The 16,689-nt window shown below is 34.3% G+C and overlaps 2 protein-coding genes across 2 annotated transcripts; one reads left to right on the top strand and one right to left on the bottom strand.

The window, feature by feature from the left end:
- Positions 1 to 11,925: 11,925 nt before the first annotated feature.
- Positions 11,926 to 13,451, bottom strand: LOC109602880 (tubulin polyglutamylase TTLL6-like). The gene has a single exon (XM_020019328.2). The coding sequence runs from the start codon at positions 13,381 to 13,383 to the stop codon at positions 12,043 to 12,045; it is 1,341 nt and encodes a 446-aa protein (XP_019874887.1). The 5' UTR covers positions 13,384 to 13,451; the 3' UTR covers positions 11,926 to 12,042.
- A 596-nt stretch (positions 13,452 to 14,047) lies between these two features.
- Positions 14,048 to 16,357, top strand: LOC109602871 (tubulin polyglutamylase ttll6-like). The gene has a single exon (XM_020019322.2). The coding sequence runs from the start codon at positions 14,400 to 14,402 to the stop codon at positions 16,281 to 16,283; it is 1,884 nt and encodes a 627-aa protein (XP_019874881.1). The 5' UTR covers positions 14,048 to 14,399; the 3' UTR covers positions 16,284 to 16,357.
- The last annotated feature ends 332 nt before the right edge of the window (positions 16,358 to 16,689 follow it).

Raw genomic sequence — 16,689 nt, 5'->3', positions numbered from 1 at the left:
GATTAGTAATGTCTAATATAAATGATCACCTGAGGATAACGAGAGAACATTAACTCAAACGTCATGAAAATCAGTAATTCAAAGATTAGGATATCCTGAAATAATACTAAAATTAAAAAATCAAACTATACATACACTATCACTCACATGTGGAGCTACTTTAGGAATTTTTATTTGTCTTGATAAAAGTGTACGTTTATATATCTATATTATTACCAGTTATACAGTATGTTTGATAAAAATAATACAGCAATAATTGTTTATTAGTGGATTTAGTTAGGTATTTATTAATATTTGAAAAATAGTCACTGGTCAGGAGTGGTGTAACTATAAAATAAAATAACCTTACTTACATTTAGCCTTCTTTTATTTAGTATTTAGTAGTGTATCCACTATTTTTAATAACTTTTCTTCACTGGTTTTAGTAGGTTTTCAATATAATCGTTCGAAATTTCTTTCGAATGATTTTGAACTTCGTAGAGGTCATTCAAATTTGTCAGTCATTTTGCAAGGATTTTTCTATCAATTTCTTCTAAAAGGTTTTTCATTGGAATGAGAGGTGGGCTTTGTGCTGGCCAAGGCATTACACGTACTCATTGAGAAGCGAACAATTCTTTAACTACCTTAGACGAGTGTTTCGGATCGTTGTTGTGCAGAAAGGTGAACCTTAAACTCATGTTATCTTCGGTAAATGGAAGCATATGATTCTACAGAATGTCACGATAAACAAAACGATCCATTATCCTGCCTAACTTAACCACTGGGCCCATCCCCAAAACATAACGACCCCTCTACCATGCTTCACACAAGGTCTAGTGTACTTGGGATTATACCTTTCATCAATTGGTTGTCTCACCTATGAAATGCTATCAGATTAGAAAACTTTGCCAACTTTCATCGGAAACAAAATTGTTTTCTATTGCCTATCTGTCCAGTTCACATGTTCTCTTACAAAAAGTAGTCTTGCTATTCTATAGTTTGCAAAAATGAGGGCTTCCTTGCTGGTTTTCTACCATAGAAACCAGCTCCTTTTATTCTTTGTTTCATGGTACTCATCAACACACTGAGTTCGTTTATGTATTTCTTGTATTTAAAATTGGAAATCGTCTTAGAAATGACCGATATGTTTAAATTTAAATCTACTGCAATTTTACTCTGCTTTTCACCACTCCGAAACTTTTCTACAATGTTTTTTTTAATTTGTTTCCATAAATGGACATTTCCAGCATTTTTAGCTTTAAGGAACGATCTCGAACACAGAAATAAATATAAAATCATTGAATTGAATATAGGGTTTGGTTGTTTTACTTATGAACCATGTCCGAAATAAAATGTTGAATAAAGACTATGTAAATAAAGATATCCGTATATAAATTGAGGTACGAAATGTTTAGACACTTAATAATTATAAAATTGATTTAAATTAAAACGAATTGTTTTTTTTTATAAAATGATTATGTTTTTAATTTATTTGCCTACATATGAAAGATAGTGTATGTCAGTTTTTAAATATGAAATACTCAGAGTTTAACTTCTGGGTAATTATTACCATTTTAGTATAGTAAGGATGAAACAATTTAAGACTTAAATATTTGTACCACCTCAGTAAAAGAAGATATAAGATTTGTTGATGACATACAATGTGTCCTGTACATTCAAACCATTAAAACGTTAAACCAGAACATTATGCTCAAATTTTATAAGTCTTTGTTTTATGTAAATAACTTTCTTAGAGTTTCCTAATTGTTATTAGGCTAATAACCTCATGTAAAATTCTCTTTACGAGACATCTGGCAACCCCTGACCGACATATTAAGACACGAACATCTATGTACTATGTACAGTCTCCCCTGGAAACACGATACACATACCCGTACACGCACTAAACTTTAATCCTAGCGTATGTTCAAGGCTGTTATCCTAAATAGTCCATTCGGGACGAAATTATAATTAGAGCCTGCGGAGTCCGTAATTAGCTGAGCTACGATCAAGTGCCGTCGATGAAGCGGGGCTTCACGGCTCAGACAATAAAGTTACTCAGAACACCTCGATTTCCATGCCGGGATGCCGGTCCGATGAATTCGTGGAATGCCTAAAAGGATTTCTACATGTCTATTGTTTCGCTATTAATTTCGTAACGGTACACCGAAGTAATTATTGCCTAGATATATGAAGAGGAACGTGCGGGGGAGTCGAAAATTTAATTTGGAAAATTATGCACGATAATAATACACAATGGAGCAGATTTTCTCTGAGCATGTGAAAGCTTCGTTCGGGTTCAATTTGAATTTGGTGGGATTCCTATTAAAATCTAACTGCCGGTTATTAAGATTCTTTGTCGCAAACTGGATGAAAATATCGTCATAAATATTAAATTTTTTTATTTTAATGGTCGCTTTTAATTTGTTTTTGATTGTTTCATCCACCTTAGCCTCACGATGTGATTGTAAACGTTATTGCTTGGTTTTATAGCTGCGAATACTGTCAGTTTTTACGTAATTACTTCATTATATTAACACAGCCAAATATGCGGTAAAATAGTCTACGGACCGAGCTATCCCAGGAGAATGCAAAAGTACTTACCAGCTCGAATTAAATTGGAACGGAATTACTTGGCTGCAGCGCCTTTATGGTTTTTGCACTTCGTGGTCTGTGTACGCAGCAATAATTAAGGGTTGTATGTGCGATGTGCGAATTGATTGCTCTTTTTGATAGCTTCATAATATTAGGCTGTATAACCGTAAGAGTCAATACTTTTCACAGGGACTGTTTTATTAACTTTGACGCCTTCTACCTTAACTGTCAACTTTTCTGTTCCTATCAGGGAAATCTTATATGGAAAAATAAATAAAAAAGTCATTACACGTACGAGATCAAAATGCGGATTGAAGCAATCAATGATTGAGTTCAAGTTGAACTTGAAATATACGTCAAAACAGCCAAATTCATCCAATTTGCGACACAATACGTAATTATGTTTACAATACATTGAATGATTTCGAAAGAAAAAAAACGGCGATGTCTGTTAGGATGAAACTGGACTATGTGATTTACAGTCGCAATCACATCGGCGGAAACAAAGAAAATCGAGGATCGGCCGGAACGACTTCATAAGAATTAATGATGAATCCGTGAAATAGATCGCGGCGCCCTTTGTTGCGTATACGGAGGGATAGAATGTGATTAATGAAATTTGTAATCAATTCATTACCGGAGATTCGCATCTCCCTTACATTTTTACGAAGATTAATAAAGCACGGCGTAAAGTTACTGTCTGGTGAGTTTGCGGGAAAAAAGGACATATATTCGGCTGGAGGATGTGTTTTAGAGTGATTGTTGTGTGAGGGGAGAATGTCACTCTAATATAATTTTCATATGATGGATAATTAAACTTTGATGACGGAATCTTACTTAAATTTGTATATCCAAATCCTAATTGTTGATAATTTTTATTTCTAGTAGAAAAATGAATTCTTTGACCTTCATAATATAATATAAAAATATTGATTTATTTCAGAATAGTGAGTAAAACACATCCCAAAATTTATTTAACAACAACCGAAACCTCACCTATTTTAATAATTTGTACGTCTGAAATGTTTTCGACCTGAACCCAAAGATGACGGCACTCTTCAATAAAAGCTAGTGAACGTAGTTGTGCATCTTTTGACAGTTACTCACCAAAGTTTAGGCCATTTTGAACATGTAGTTTTTAGTTGACAGTCGTTTGAGTGAGTCGATGTGAGTGTTTTTGTGAAAATAGAAAAATTGAGTATTGAACTGTCATTAAATTTTTGTATTTGAAAGACAATAGGCCTACGCAAATCAAAGATGAATTAGACACTGTGTATAGGGACTCTGCACCATCATTTACCACAGTGAAATTTTGGGCTGCTGAGCTTGGAAGACGATCAAGGACGTCCAAAAACTGCAACTACTGATAATGACATTGATAAAGTTCACCAAATAGTCTTAAACGATCGCCGAATTAAAGTGAGATAGATAGCAGAGGTAACGAAAATGTCCAAAGAATGTGTCAGTCACATATTAAATCAAGATTTAGACATGAGAAAGCTTCCCGCGAGTTGGGCACCGCATTTGCTGGACCAAAAACGTGTTTGAATGAACATTTCCAACGCTCTGCTGATGCAGCCTAGACGCAATAAATCCGAGTTTTGGCGCCGATTAATTACTGTAGATGAAACTTGGATACACCATTTTACACCCGAAACAAAAATACAATCAAAACAGAGCACTATAAAGGGGGAACCGACTCCAAAAAAAGAAAAAACTGTTTTTTGGCTGGGAAAGTGATGGCGACTATTTTTTGGGATAGTCATGGAGGTTTCTTCGTTGATTATCTTCAAAAAGGAAAAACCATTACAGGAGCATACTACGCATCATTACTTGACAAGCTGAAGGCAGTAATTGCCGATTTCACCAAGACACACCTCAACGGTTGCCATGGCAAAAATCGACAAATTACGGTTTGAACTGCTTGACCATCCGCCTTACTTACCAGATCTAGCCTCAAGCGACTTCATTTTGTTCCTCATCTGAAAACTGCGCTCGGAGGACACAGATTTTCGTCAAATTAGGAGGCAATCACCTTTGTGAACAATTATTTTGCAAAGAAAAAGGCCGAGAACTATTTGGACGGGTTAGAGTAATGGGAGCATCGCTGATAGAAGTGTGTAGAGTTACAAGAAGACTATATAGAAAAATAAATATAAAAATTAAGAAAAAAATTGTTGTATCATTGTTAGGTTGGAAACTTTTCAGACCACCCTCGTAAATATTCTCTAAAAAGATAATAAAACAAGAAGGCTTTGAGTATTTTTAAATATAAATGATCTTTAAATACCAAGTAATGAACTTCGAGCATGAAAAGGCTCATTGCATCATTTTAATTTTAAGAATAAAACAAACTTCTATATTTATGGCAGATTTTTTTTAAATACACCACAAAATACGGATCTTTCTTTATTGATTTAGACAGTTATTGAACCCGTCATGCGATACACTCGAACCTGTAGTATCCGATAAAGTGGTTAATTAAAGACCTAGATAAAAAAAGCTGGCGATAAAATCGATGCGCCCAATTGAGCGCAAAATAAAAGGGTCTCGGTGAAACTGTACCGATGGTAATGACGGGCGTTTGTTGGGAAATCGCGGACGGCTATGATTGTGCAACTTTGACAGATTCGATTGGGATTTAGACGGTTGGCGGTCATTAACGCCTCAAGAAAACGTTCCATTACTTTGTAGTGCTCTCGAGGTCCGACAATCATCGTTATCCGTCCATTGTTCCACGGAATAGATTCACCACCTCCGCCCCTCCTCAGATTGAACAGCATCGTTCGACGAAGGGGGACACACATACAAAGAACAATGCCCGACATGTCAGCCAGGACATTAGTTTCGCAGTTATAAATGTCAAGACGGCACACACTGATGGCACGCAACCGCAGTTATTGTTTCTGTCAGTTTCTTGGAGAAAGAATTTCGGGGGATATTAATGTTGCTGGATTAGAAAAACTCATACCGGGAGTATTCATACACATGAACGGTATTATACGAGTCATTATGATTTGATGTGACATTGTGACAGGGGCGGTTATTGCATGGGATGTTTCACATTTGGTTTTTGTCTTCAAGCATCTCTTAGGATTTAATTACATATTTGTCTAGCATATTATGGATTACGACAGGAGATATTCCTCATAAATGTCAACTTATGTCCACTTCAAGAGTGATATACTCAAACCGTTTTCAATCAAACCTCAAATTAGCAGGGTTTACATTACAACATCCAATTGTAATATTATTTGTTAATCTAAATGGCAATGGCAGGCTGATTTAAGGATAACGAAGTGATAAATAACTGCACAAACAAACAACAAATTTAGTAAAAATCACCAGAAAAATACTGATTTCATCAACTGAACCGAGAGCAAGAAGGATTCCTCGAATCCTGGAAACTTAATGCGATTAATTACGAGATCCAGTCCGTTGGAAAACAGCGCTGATTCGTTAAAGTAAATACAAGTGTGACACGAACACGGTTTGGATGTGACGTGCCCGGGCCGGTTCCTAATTGTGGGCCTTGTCCCTGACGTGTCGCTGAGGGTGTCGCTCAACCAATTATTATCATCAGTTAAGCCCACACTCGGTGATGTTTGGAAAGTGTGTTTGCTTTTCCTTGATTGATTCCGGATGCAGCATGTCTTGTTATTCTTCCTTGTTAATATGATGGTGCTGGAGATGAGTGTTTATGTGGGCCAGTGTGATTTTCAATCGACATATCGAACCAATATAAAATCATTTTTAAGTTAATAAATCAAATATGTCTTTATTACTTGAAACTGTCCGTTTTTTGATCAATTTTGTTACCTATAATTAATTAATAAACTTAATGTACTTACCTGCTTGTTCAAGAAGCTTTAACGTGAACCATATTCTAAAAACTACTCGGTAATAATTAAAGCTCTGGTAGACGGGAAACGGAAAATAATCATTAAACTCTCCCATACTACAGGCAAAACTCCGCATTTACACTTTGTTATTAAAATTAACTTTAAGTTGATGTTTGTGTTCGCGTGGAAAGTTCGATTACATGTACTTTCAGCAATCGTTAATAATTTAAAGCGTTGGGAAAAAAAGCGGCGCGTATTTTGCAAAACGTCTGCAGCCGGATTTAAAAGTTCCATTAATAATTCCAACGGGCAACAATGCAATGCAAATTGAATTTGATTAATATTTTAATTCATGATTAACACTTGAATGAGTGTTCCCCGAGTCGCAAGAGGAACGAATAATGAAATATGAGAACTCATTTAATGAATTCTTTTATGCAATCTTTTTCGGAAATCAACAGCCGAAGATATTGAATAAAAAAGTCTATTGAAGGTCCGTGATGAGCGGGTCTGTCAAGGTGGGATACAAAAAGAAGGAGACGTCGGATAAAGTTACGGGAGTGTTAAATGGATGTCTATTTTATGTGAAATGAGGTGTGTTCGGTGCCGCGGAATCTTTCGTTCGCATGCTCTTTTATTTAAATGGACGGCGATTTTTCTGTTCCCGGTTAAATTTATCAAGATGTTCGGGCCCCCGGATCCCGACGAAATGTTGTCATATGAACTTCACACAAAGTTTTTGCATGGGATTTATTTTTCATGCAAAGTACGTGTAGTTTCGTTGACGGTTTGTATTTTACATGCGCGTGAAACTTCACCAATTCCATTCGAAATATTCAATCAGGCGATTTGCATATAAATATTCTCTCTTTCTTGTTGTATCATGTCTTGCAAACTTTAAAATCATCTAAAAAACAAAGACAACTTGAAGGTAAATCTTTTTGATTTCTTACTTCGTTATTGGATTTTCTTACTGATATATGAGCTTACAAGTCACCCGATAAAAAAATAAAAAGGTCTAGATGTTGAAAAACATAATCAAATTATTAAAAGAATAATTCTTTTTAATTTAAATTAATTTTATAATTATTAAGTGTCTAAACATTTCGTACCTCAACTTATATACGGATATCTTTATTTACATAGTTTTTATATAACATTTTATTTCGGGCAAGGTTCATAAGTAAATCAACCAAATCCTATATTCGATGCAATTGATTTTATAATTTATTTCTGTGTCCGACATCGTTCATTAAAGATAAAAATGTCTAGAAGTGTCCATTTATCGATACAAATTAAACAACAAATTGTAGAAAAATTCCGGAATGGTAAAGAAGCAGAGTAAAATTGCAGTAGATTTAAATTTAAACCTTTCGATCATTTCGTAGACGATTTCCAACAGAAGGAATACACTGGAAGGAGTTTCTAAAAGTGGTAGAAAACGTCTGACTAACAGAATTGTAGTCAGGAAAACAAACACGCTTGTTGTTCGCGACAAAGTCGATTCCAATTATTCAAATCTGATGATATTTCATAATTGAGAGGACCAATTAATGAAAGGTATAATCTCAATTACGCTAGACCCACTGTGGAACATGGTGGAGGAGGTGTTATGGTTTGTGGATGTTATTATGGGTTCGGCATATGCCCAATGGTTAAGTTGAACGGGATAATGGATCGTTTTGTTTATAGTGACATTCTGTAGAATCATATGCTTCCATATCCGAAGATAACATGAGTTTAAGGTAAACCTTCTAGCACGACAACAATCTAAGCACTCGTCTAGTTATGCTTTTCAAGGAGTACGTGTAATGCCTTGGCCAGCATAAAGCCCAGACTCCAATCCAGTAGAAAACTTTTGAGAAGAATTTGATCAGAAAATACATGCAAAAAGACTGTCAAATTTGAATGAACTCTACTAAGAATTCTAAACGATTGTATTGAAAAGCTGCCAAAATCAATGAAGAAAAGGTGTTTTGAAATTATTAAAAATAATAGATATGCTACTAGATACAAAATAAAAGAAGGCTAAATGTATGTAAGGTTGTTTTATTTTCTAGTTGCTCTTTTTTTGACCCTTGAATATTTTTCAAATATATAACTAAATCCACTAATAAACAATTATATTGCTGTATTGTTTTTATCAAAGAGACTGCATAAGTGACAATAATATGCGTATTTAAACTCACACTATATATATGCCGCTTATGTTATGGGCCCCATTAACAAAATAAAAGGCTACCCTATTGTGAATATGACGTGCCGTTAAAATTTATATTTCAACATGACAATGACACCAAACTCATTGGCAAACTTGTTAAAGAATGGTTTGTTTGACAAAAAATCAATGTCCTAACGTGGTCAGCCTAATCTCCCGATCTTAATCCAATAGAAAACTTGTGGAAAATTGTGGATAAGAAATTTAAAGCAAATTACATCATAAATGAAGCACATTTTTTTGAACAAATGAAAAATGTTTGGAATAATATGGACGAAGAAATAATTTCCTATCTATGTGTGACGATGTTATAGCCATTAAGGGATACTGAACGAAATTTTAAATATTAGGCCATTTACGTTGGATTTACTTTTTTTTAATTTTTATGAAGAGTTGCTCTAATTTTGTTGAGATAAAAATTGTTAATTTATTGGTGTAATTTTTTTTGTATGTCATCGTTAACATGACATGTTTTGCCAATGAATAACATTTTTTTAAGTGTTTTATTATTTAATGGAACAAAAATCAGTACTAAGTATATATTGTTCAGTATTTAAACAAAAAGAAAGTGGCTCTAATTTTGTCCGATACTGTATACATACATTTTGATTTAACTGTTGTGTTTATTTTAAATGAAATTTTAGATATATATGTATATAAAAAACATCCATTTACATTACTTAACATAATGTTAACATTTACATACTTATTTCTTTGTAAAAGCTTTAGAAGCACAATATCTGTACTTTGTACATTTCTAGATGAAAAGTTTTAGAAAGCATTTTATTTCCTTATGCCCCAAAAATAATGCTGCCATAAAAGACTAAAATATATATGTAGTATCGTCAATATTTTATAGACACACTTCCTTTAAGTATAAAAACAAAGCTAACACAGTTTTAATATCATTTTTACACCCAACCGATAAAACTTAAACATGCATCGGGAGTTTTATGTCCCTTGTATTCACGCATCTTTGATTTTTATGCGCGAACGCGAGCTTTAGTTGCGGTGTGAAAGGCAAAGGATCGTGATATATGATAGCCTGGCCATTGAAGCGAATCTGGGGGAAAAATCAAATATATTTTAAAAATCTACTGTATACAGTCACAGTCACAAAAATTTCTTACACATGTGTTAAAATTATGACTAACTTAATTATAGGCAATCAAGTCTCAACTGCCATTAGATATTACTAAAAAAAATAAAATTTAATACATGAAGACTAATAAGTAACCATTGGTTGAAATCAGTGAGATTACATTTTGACCCCATCAAACATGTTCTCGTTGTTTAGCAATGCCATAGAAAACCTGTTAGGAGATTATAGAAGTATGAATATCATTTGACTATAGATGTGCTCCCTCCGTTTTCCCCAACAACATAAAGGACAGATTATATTTGGACTGTCGTGTATTTTTATACTCCGGGCGTTACGATTGTTTAGTTTTATTCGGCCAGAGTTATAGGTAGGGTACTTTCTATGCTTTGTGTTCGAATTTAAACTTTTTTTTATGTGACTTGTCGTTATGCGGCGTTTAATGTAATAAAATTACCTCAATAAAATGGGTTAGAAAGTTCCCCTTGCATTTTTTGTGTGTGTGGCCTTTTGTTCTGCTAGTTTTCGTATTCAGCATATTTTCATAATTGACAGGTTGCTTTGAATGAAACCTGTCGACCGTGCACACAAATGATGGCTGCTAACTTATACAAAATTTGAGGCACGGAGTTTATTAGTCTTATTTGTAGAGGTGTAGAGCAAATCAAATGCTGGATACGTATGAACCTATTCTATACTCTAATACTTATATATAAATTCAATATTTCAAAAGTTTCTTGAAATTAATCTTAATCTTAACCATTTTGTATTAAATTTCACGAAATCTAATTTAATTAAAACATCAAAATATAACTGTCTCGTCTGAATTAAATTTCCCTCATTCGGTTCTTTGTCTCCAGTGTAAAATTACAGGAGACATACATTAGCCAAATTTACTTTAGTTCAGGTCTATCGGTTTAAGGTGAAAAATGTCCCTTTGCTTATTTAACGAATCCCCCGCGACAAATAAATGAATCTGACTATGCGAAAGTCGCTGACGCGCGTCTTGTTATCTTTAAAATAATATCTCGGGGATTATCCCGACCGCAGACTTGTTTTTATCGTAATAAAAATGCTTACAAGAGATCCCATCGCTCGGAGATAAAGAGGAACATCATCCGAAATAGACAATACAGACATGGAAAATTTATTATTAATATTGGATGTATTAGGGGAAAGCAATATCTCTTTCGGTTTTTATTCGTGGAACATAAATCTTGATTTTATAAACTGTCGGTGCAGTTCCTCTCACTGAAGATTTTATTTTTACGTTAGAAAATATTATTCAAATTTTATTTTGAATGTTAATAAAACTCTATATTTTAGATTATATTATTATTTGATTATATATTATTTTTTAATGTCGAATATGAGTTCACTTTTGATGTATTAATTTTTTCTTAAAAAGTAAATCTATATAGAAACCACTCCTCAAATTTCCATTTCATTTGAAATAAGATATCTGAAATTAATACTAATTAATTAGCATCGGTCAAACTAATTGCATTCAATCCCCGTATTTACATACACAGCTTCCAAACAAGAAACCAGAACCGGCACTGAAGTTTGCATAACAAACCCCTTTGCCCAGACACACTACCTACCACTTTTAAACAACATGTCAACCGTCCTTTTATTTACCCGGTAACAGCCCTTTCGGGAAACCGATAGTGCCCAATACATCGACTATTTTCATGCAAATAAGCCTCATCGAAACAAGTGTTGCGTAAATCGTATACGTCGAAGAAAGTCCGTCAATTAATATGGAAGTTATTGTTTTGGAGGGAATAAGGGGTTCATTGTGAACGGTCCCTTTGTCCGTGCGATATTCTGAAGTAGGATATTACGGAAAGCTCGGACTGGACAGGTACAAAAAAATCCCCACAACTTATGTTCATGATTTTAGGGGTAATTGGTCTAAGAAAATTAAGAAATCTCCCCTGTAGTATGTGTAGTTGGATATATATTATTTTAATAAGTATAACTGATAGTCTTAACTAATATTATTAACAACAAAAGTTAATTTAATAGTAATAATTATTATGAAACCTGTCACATCCCCCTTTAAAAAATTGTTCGCATTGATGTTCAAAAATCCGATCACGAGTTAAAAATCATACGAAATATTTTATTTTTTTAGCATTCTGAATGAACGAAGATTATTTTGAGTATATATTCTTTTAAGAAACGTTTATTATTTGTACATACCATTTATTTTTTACCATTTTTGTGACAAAAGTATTAGTAATTAAAGAAAAATATCGAAGCTACCATACATACATTTTTTAAAACGTTGACTTACATTGTTTTTATTCTTTATCAAACTTTGACTTATTTCTTTTTTTATGTAAATGTTTATTAGTTAATTTAGCTGAAGTACCATTTTGACTTTGGTTAAAGAATTTCTGGTAAAGTTTTTGATTTTCTGGTAATGGATATATCAGTCTAAAATCACCTCTCCACTTATATTCCATATCAAAATATTCTTGAAATGTCTTCCCAGTTATTTTTCTTCTGTGTTTGAAAGACTTTCCACTGGTCAATCTATCTGTTATACGTTTCCTATCTTGGAGTATAATTTTCATCTTGTCGCAACAGTCTAAGTTCATCATTGCGAACATGTCGTAGATCAAATTTTCTTTAACATCAAAATCAGCCAGAGTTTCAATGTTAAAGCTTGGAGAATGATTTACTTCCAGTATTTGAGGTTTTAATTTATGATCGAGAATGATGTCGATGCCAAGAAGTTCCGAACATGCTGGGAACAAATCGTGGTCCGGAAAACAAGTTATGTATAGATGTTTTAGTACTGGCTGAACACTGATTATAGTTTTTATAATGGCATCGTCTATTTTATTCCAAAGTGCATCCACATTGTGGTTTTGAGCGGTCAGCAAATCGTTAAGCCATGCCAACGTCTGTTTTATTTGACCATTTGTTTCGCTATATTTGTTTACCGAATAGTTCGTTAAATGCATAAAAGTATTTTTGACGTTCCTACCTTTCGGTGTCTTGTAAACATTTGAAGCGAAACGTACCAATCCTTCATTGTAAATGTATATTCGCAATGGATCACAAGAAGTAACAAGAACGTAAACTCTAAGGTCGAATTTGTATCCATTTACAAGGTATGGTCTGTTAACATATACTTGACAAATTTTCCGAACAATAGGCGAAATATTTTTTAAGGACCGGATTATTTCGATGCCTTTACCCCGACTTCCGCGGTCTGGTTTTAAAATAAATGAACAATTCTTGTGGTTCGTACTATACAATATAGCATCGCTATAGTCGAATGGCAAACACCAAGTCTTGGGGAAAAATTTGTAATCCTTCGGGAATAGTTTCGACATGCGGTTTAGATTTCTAGCCAGCAGGTCTTTTCGACACAATTCCGACATGCCTGGAAAGTGATTTATTTTCTGGTACCTTTTCATTTTTTTGTATTTATCAAACACAACGAACATATCAGTCCAGTAAAGGTTCCAATCGTCATCTTCTTCGACTTTTGGATAGCCGAATATTTCTGCTGTTGTTGAAACCAAATCATAATGACAATTTGTAAGGCACACTGAAACACTATTGTTTTTCTTCTTTTTCGGTTTTTTGTGACATGCAGGTATAGAGTGTGTACTTGATTTTCCCTCCATTGACTTGGTATTTTTTTAGTAACACTTTCACATAATTTTGATAAACTAACCTAACCTAACACTTTTGACTGAAATATTGTCAAAAAATGAATTGTTACAAATTAAAAAATGATCAATTACTATTATTATTTATTAAGTGTTATATTTCACAAATAACTAAGTTAACTTGTTTGGTTGGGTCTGCTCAACTTCGATTTTCTTAATGGAACAGCACACTTTTGGATTATTTCCGTTGAATCCGCAGTGAGATTTAATAAGAAAGTTAAGTCTCTCGATAGTCATTGGAGTTTGAAGGTCATTGGAATTGGCCCAAAGTGAGGGACACTCTTGTATTTCGATGCAAACTCCTTTTTCTTCATTTGGTGTATTACATACGTCTGAAAATTAATAAAAAATGTGTTTCAATACACCAATTTTAAAAGAAGGACATAAAGACTAATATTTTAGGGCATAAAGAATATTTTGTCGAACATTTGTACAAATATTTAATATATTAAAATATATTAAAGTTCATTAATATATTTTACTAGAAATATATACTTTATTTATACAATATAATTAAATGTATCAGTTAATTATATTAACTAGTAGATTGTTTTCAGTATAATGAATAGTTCAAATAAATAGTATGTTTCTAATATTAAATTAATTTAATTACCTTGAGTAATTTTGCTGTACACGGTACCGAATAACAGCAACATCGAGACAAGAACACATTGCGCAAACATTTCGAGTGATCTAACGCGGAGAACTGAACATTTTGTTCAATTCAATTCAAGACCCGATCTCCTCCTTCGATCCTCCTTGACTTTGTCATTGGTAACCCGTTATTTCGCAACTGTATCTCAAATCGTTTGTAATTCACGATGCACGTTATTTTTGACATCTTCACCATCTATACAATTAACGGTAGACTTGTTACAATCGCCAAAGTGACATGTGTGCCAAATTTCAATGTCATTGTCGTGTGATTATGTTTTAATTATATCGCAAGGAAATTCTAAGTTAGTCGATTGATGGCGGAACACAATACAGTCCCATTCGTCGACAACAGCGACAGTTCAGGCTGGTCGTCGGAATCCGATAAAGCTGATTCAAAGGAAAGAACCAAGAAACTGTCAAAATTGTCCAGCAAAAGCACCGTGGTCGAGACCGTACACAAAAAAAAGAAGAAGGGCGTGATTTCGGTGTGTTTAACAAATTGCAGGTATGAGGTTATTAGAAAGACTGCACAGAAATTTGGATATAAGGAAGTGGCGGAGGGTGAAAATTGGAATATGTATTGGACTGACTTATCAATCACTATAGAAAAATGTAAGGATATGAAGCGCTTCCAGAAGATCAATCACTTTCCAGGAATGTTGGAGATATGCCGAAAAGACCTACTTGCCAGAAATTTAAACCGAATGTTGCGATTATATCCAAAAGAATATAATTTTTTTCCTAAAACATGGTGTTTTCCAGCTGACCTTGGTGATGCATTAACCTACAGCAGAGTACGCAAGAACAAGACATTCATCCTCAAGCCCGACACTGGTAGTCAGGGCAGAGGAATTGTTATTACTAAAAGTTTAAAGGAAGTTAGACCCTACGATAAAGGTATTTGTCAAGTTTATATCACCAGACCCTATTTAATAGATGGTTACAAATTCGATCTACGTGTATACGTATTGATAACTTCATGCGACCCTTTGAGGATTTACATTTACAATGAAGGACTGGTCAGATTTGCTACGAGTCGTTATAAAGAACCAAACGGAGTGAACATTACCAATGTTTTTATGCATTTAACAAACTACGCGGTAAACAAACACAGCAGAACTTACAACCAGGATACTGAAGGTGGTAGCAAAAGAAGATTGTCCTGGTTTAACGGATTTTTAAGAACCTTAAAACACGACGTGGATGGACTCTGGTATAGAATCGACGATGTGATCATTAAAACTATCATAAGCGCCTGGCCAGTCCTCAGACACAGCTACGCAGCGTGTTTTCCTAATCACGATATTGTGCCGGCTTGTTCTGAGTTGCTTGGGGTAGATATAATTCTGGACAGAAAGCTAAACCCTCAAATATTAGAAGTCAATCATTCGCCTAGTTTTCATACTGATACAATTTTGGACAGTGACGTCAAAGAAAATTTATTAAACGACATGTTTGCCATGATGAACCTTGAATATTGTGATAAAAGAAAAATAATGCGCGAAGACAGAAAAAAGGTACGCGAAAGATTGTTGCACGGCGCTGTAAAAGAGTCCTTGCATAGCGAGAAAAAATTTACTGATTATTGGAAATTAGAACATCAAAATAGAGGCGGGTTCCGCTTAGTTTATCCGTCTGCCGCTACTGAACACGTTTACAAAAAATTCTTTGAGCAAGGACAGTGCTCTTTGTTCAATGACACTGCAGCAAGTAGGGCCAGAGAAGCCGCACAGAACGCGATGCGTGACGAGATGGTGCTCAAAGCAAAAGTGGAAGCTGCCAAAAGAATAAACTCACAAAAGCCGGCTAGACCATTAGAAGTTAAGAGCAGATCCCAAATCAGAAGTTTGGAACCGTCATTCTACATGAGTTCCAAGTGTAGTTCAAATTCCTTCGAACCACAAATGATTGTGGAGGCTGAAGAAAGGGACAGGTTGCAAAGAATGGCGCAAAGGGAATACTTGGTAAGAAGTAACGGAGTTATGGAGCATGTTTACTTTTCGATGAAGCGGAATGGGGTTTTGAGACCGCAGGATGAGAGAAAGTTCGCGATTTTTGACAAAATTCGAAGTTCAGGGGAGCCCCAAACAATTTTAGGTGCAAAGACCAATAAACCGGCAATTAGCGAATTGTTGGAGAACATCCAAAGTAGCAATGGATCCGGAGAACTTATCCGCAAAGAAATTTTATTCCCATAATTGTATCTGTCTGGTAGTTGATATTAAAGCATATTAGTTTTGTCTTAGTATTTAATAAATTGTTATTGAAAGGGGTTTTTACTTTTTTAGGGTCATTTGTAAATATTAAAAATGTTGGCAGAAATTGAAATGTTACAGGTGAGTTAAATTGATTGTCGTTTTAATTAACACCATTTGTCTCTGGTGCATTCTAGTTTTGCACAAGGGGGCGATATTCAGGGAAAGTTAATATAAAAAAGTTAATATACAAAAACAAAAAATTCACGAATAATCGAAGTAATATTTTGGTGATACATAAACTGCGTACGACACAAATTTAAATTGCTTTATTCCTTGGAGATTGGTCCCAAAGTTTTAATAAACCCATCTACACGTCTCCAACGTTTAGAGATCAGCTGACTGTATT

This window comes from Aethina tumida, chromosome 3, assembly GCF_024364675.1.
Source record: "Aethina tumida isolate Nest 87 chromosome 3, icAetTumi1.1, whole genome shotgun sequence".
In the NCBI taxonomy this organism is placed as follows: domain Eukaryota; kingdom Metazoa; phylum Arthropoda; class Insecta; order Coleoptera; family Nitidulidae; genus Aethina; species Aethina tumida.
Note: the sequence above shows the minus strand (reverse complement) of the source record. Positions and strands in the feature narration are given on the sequence as shown.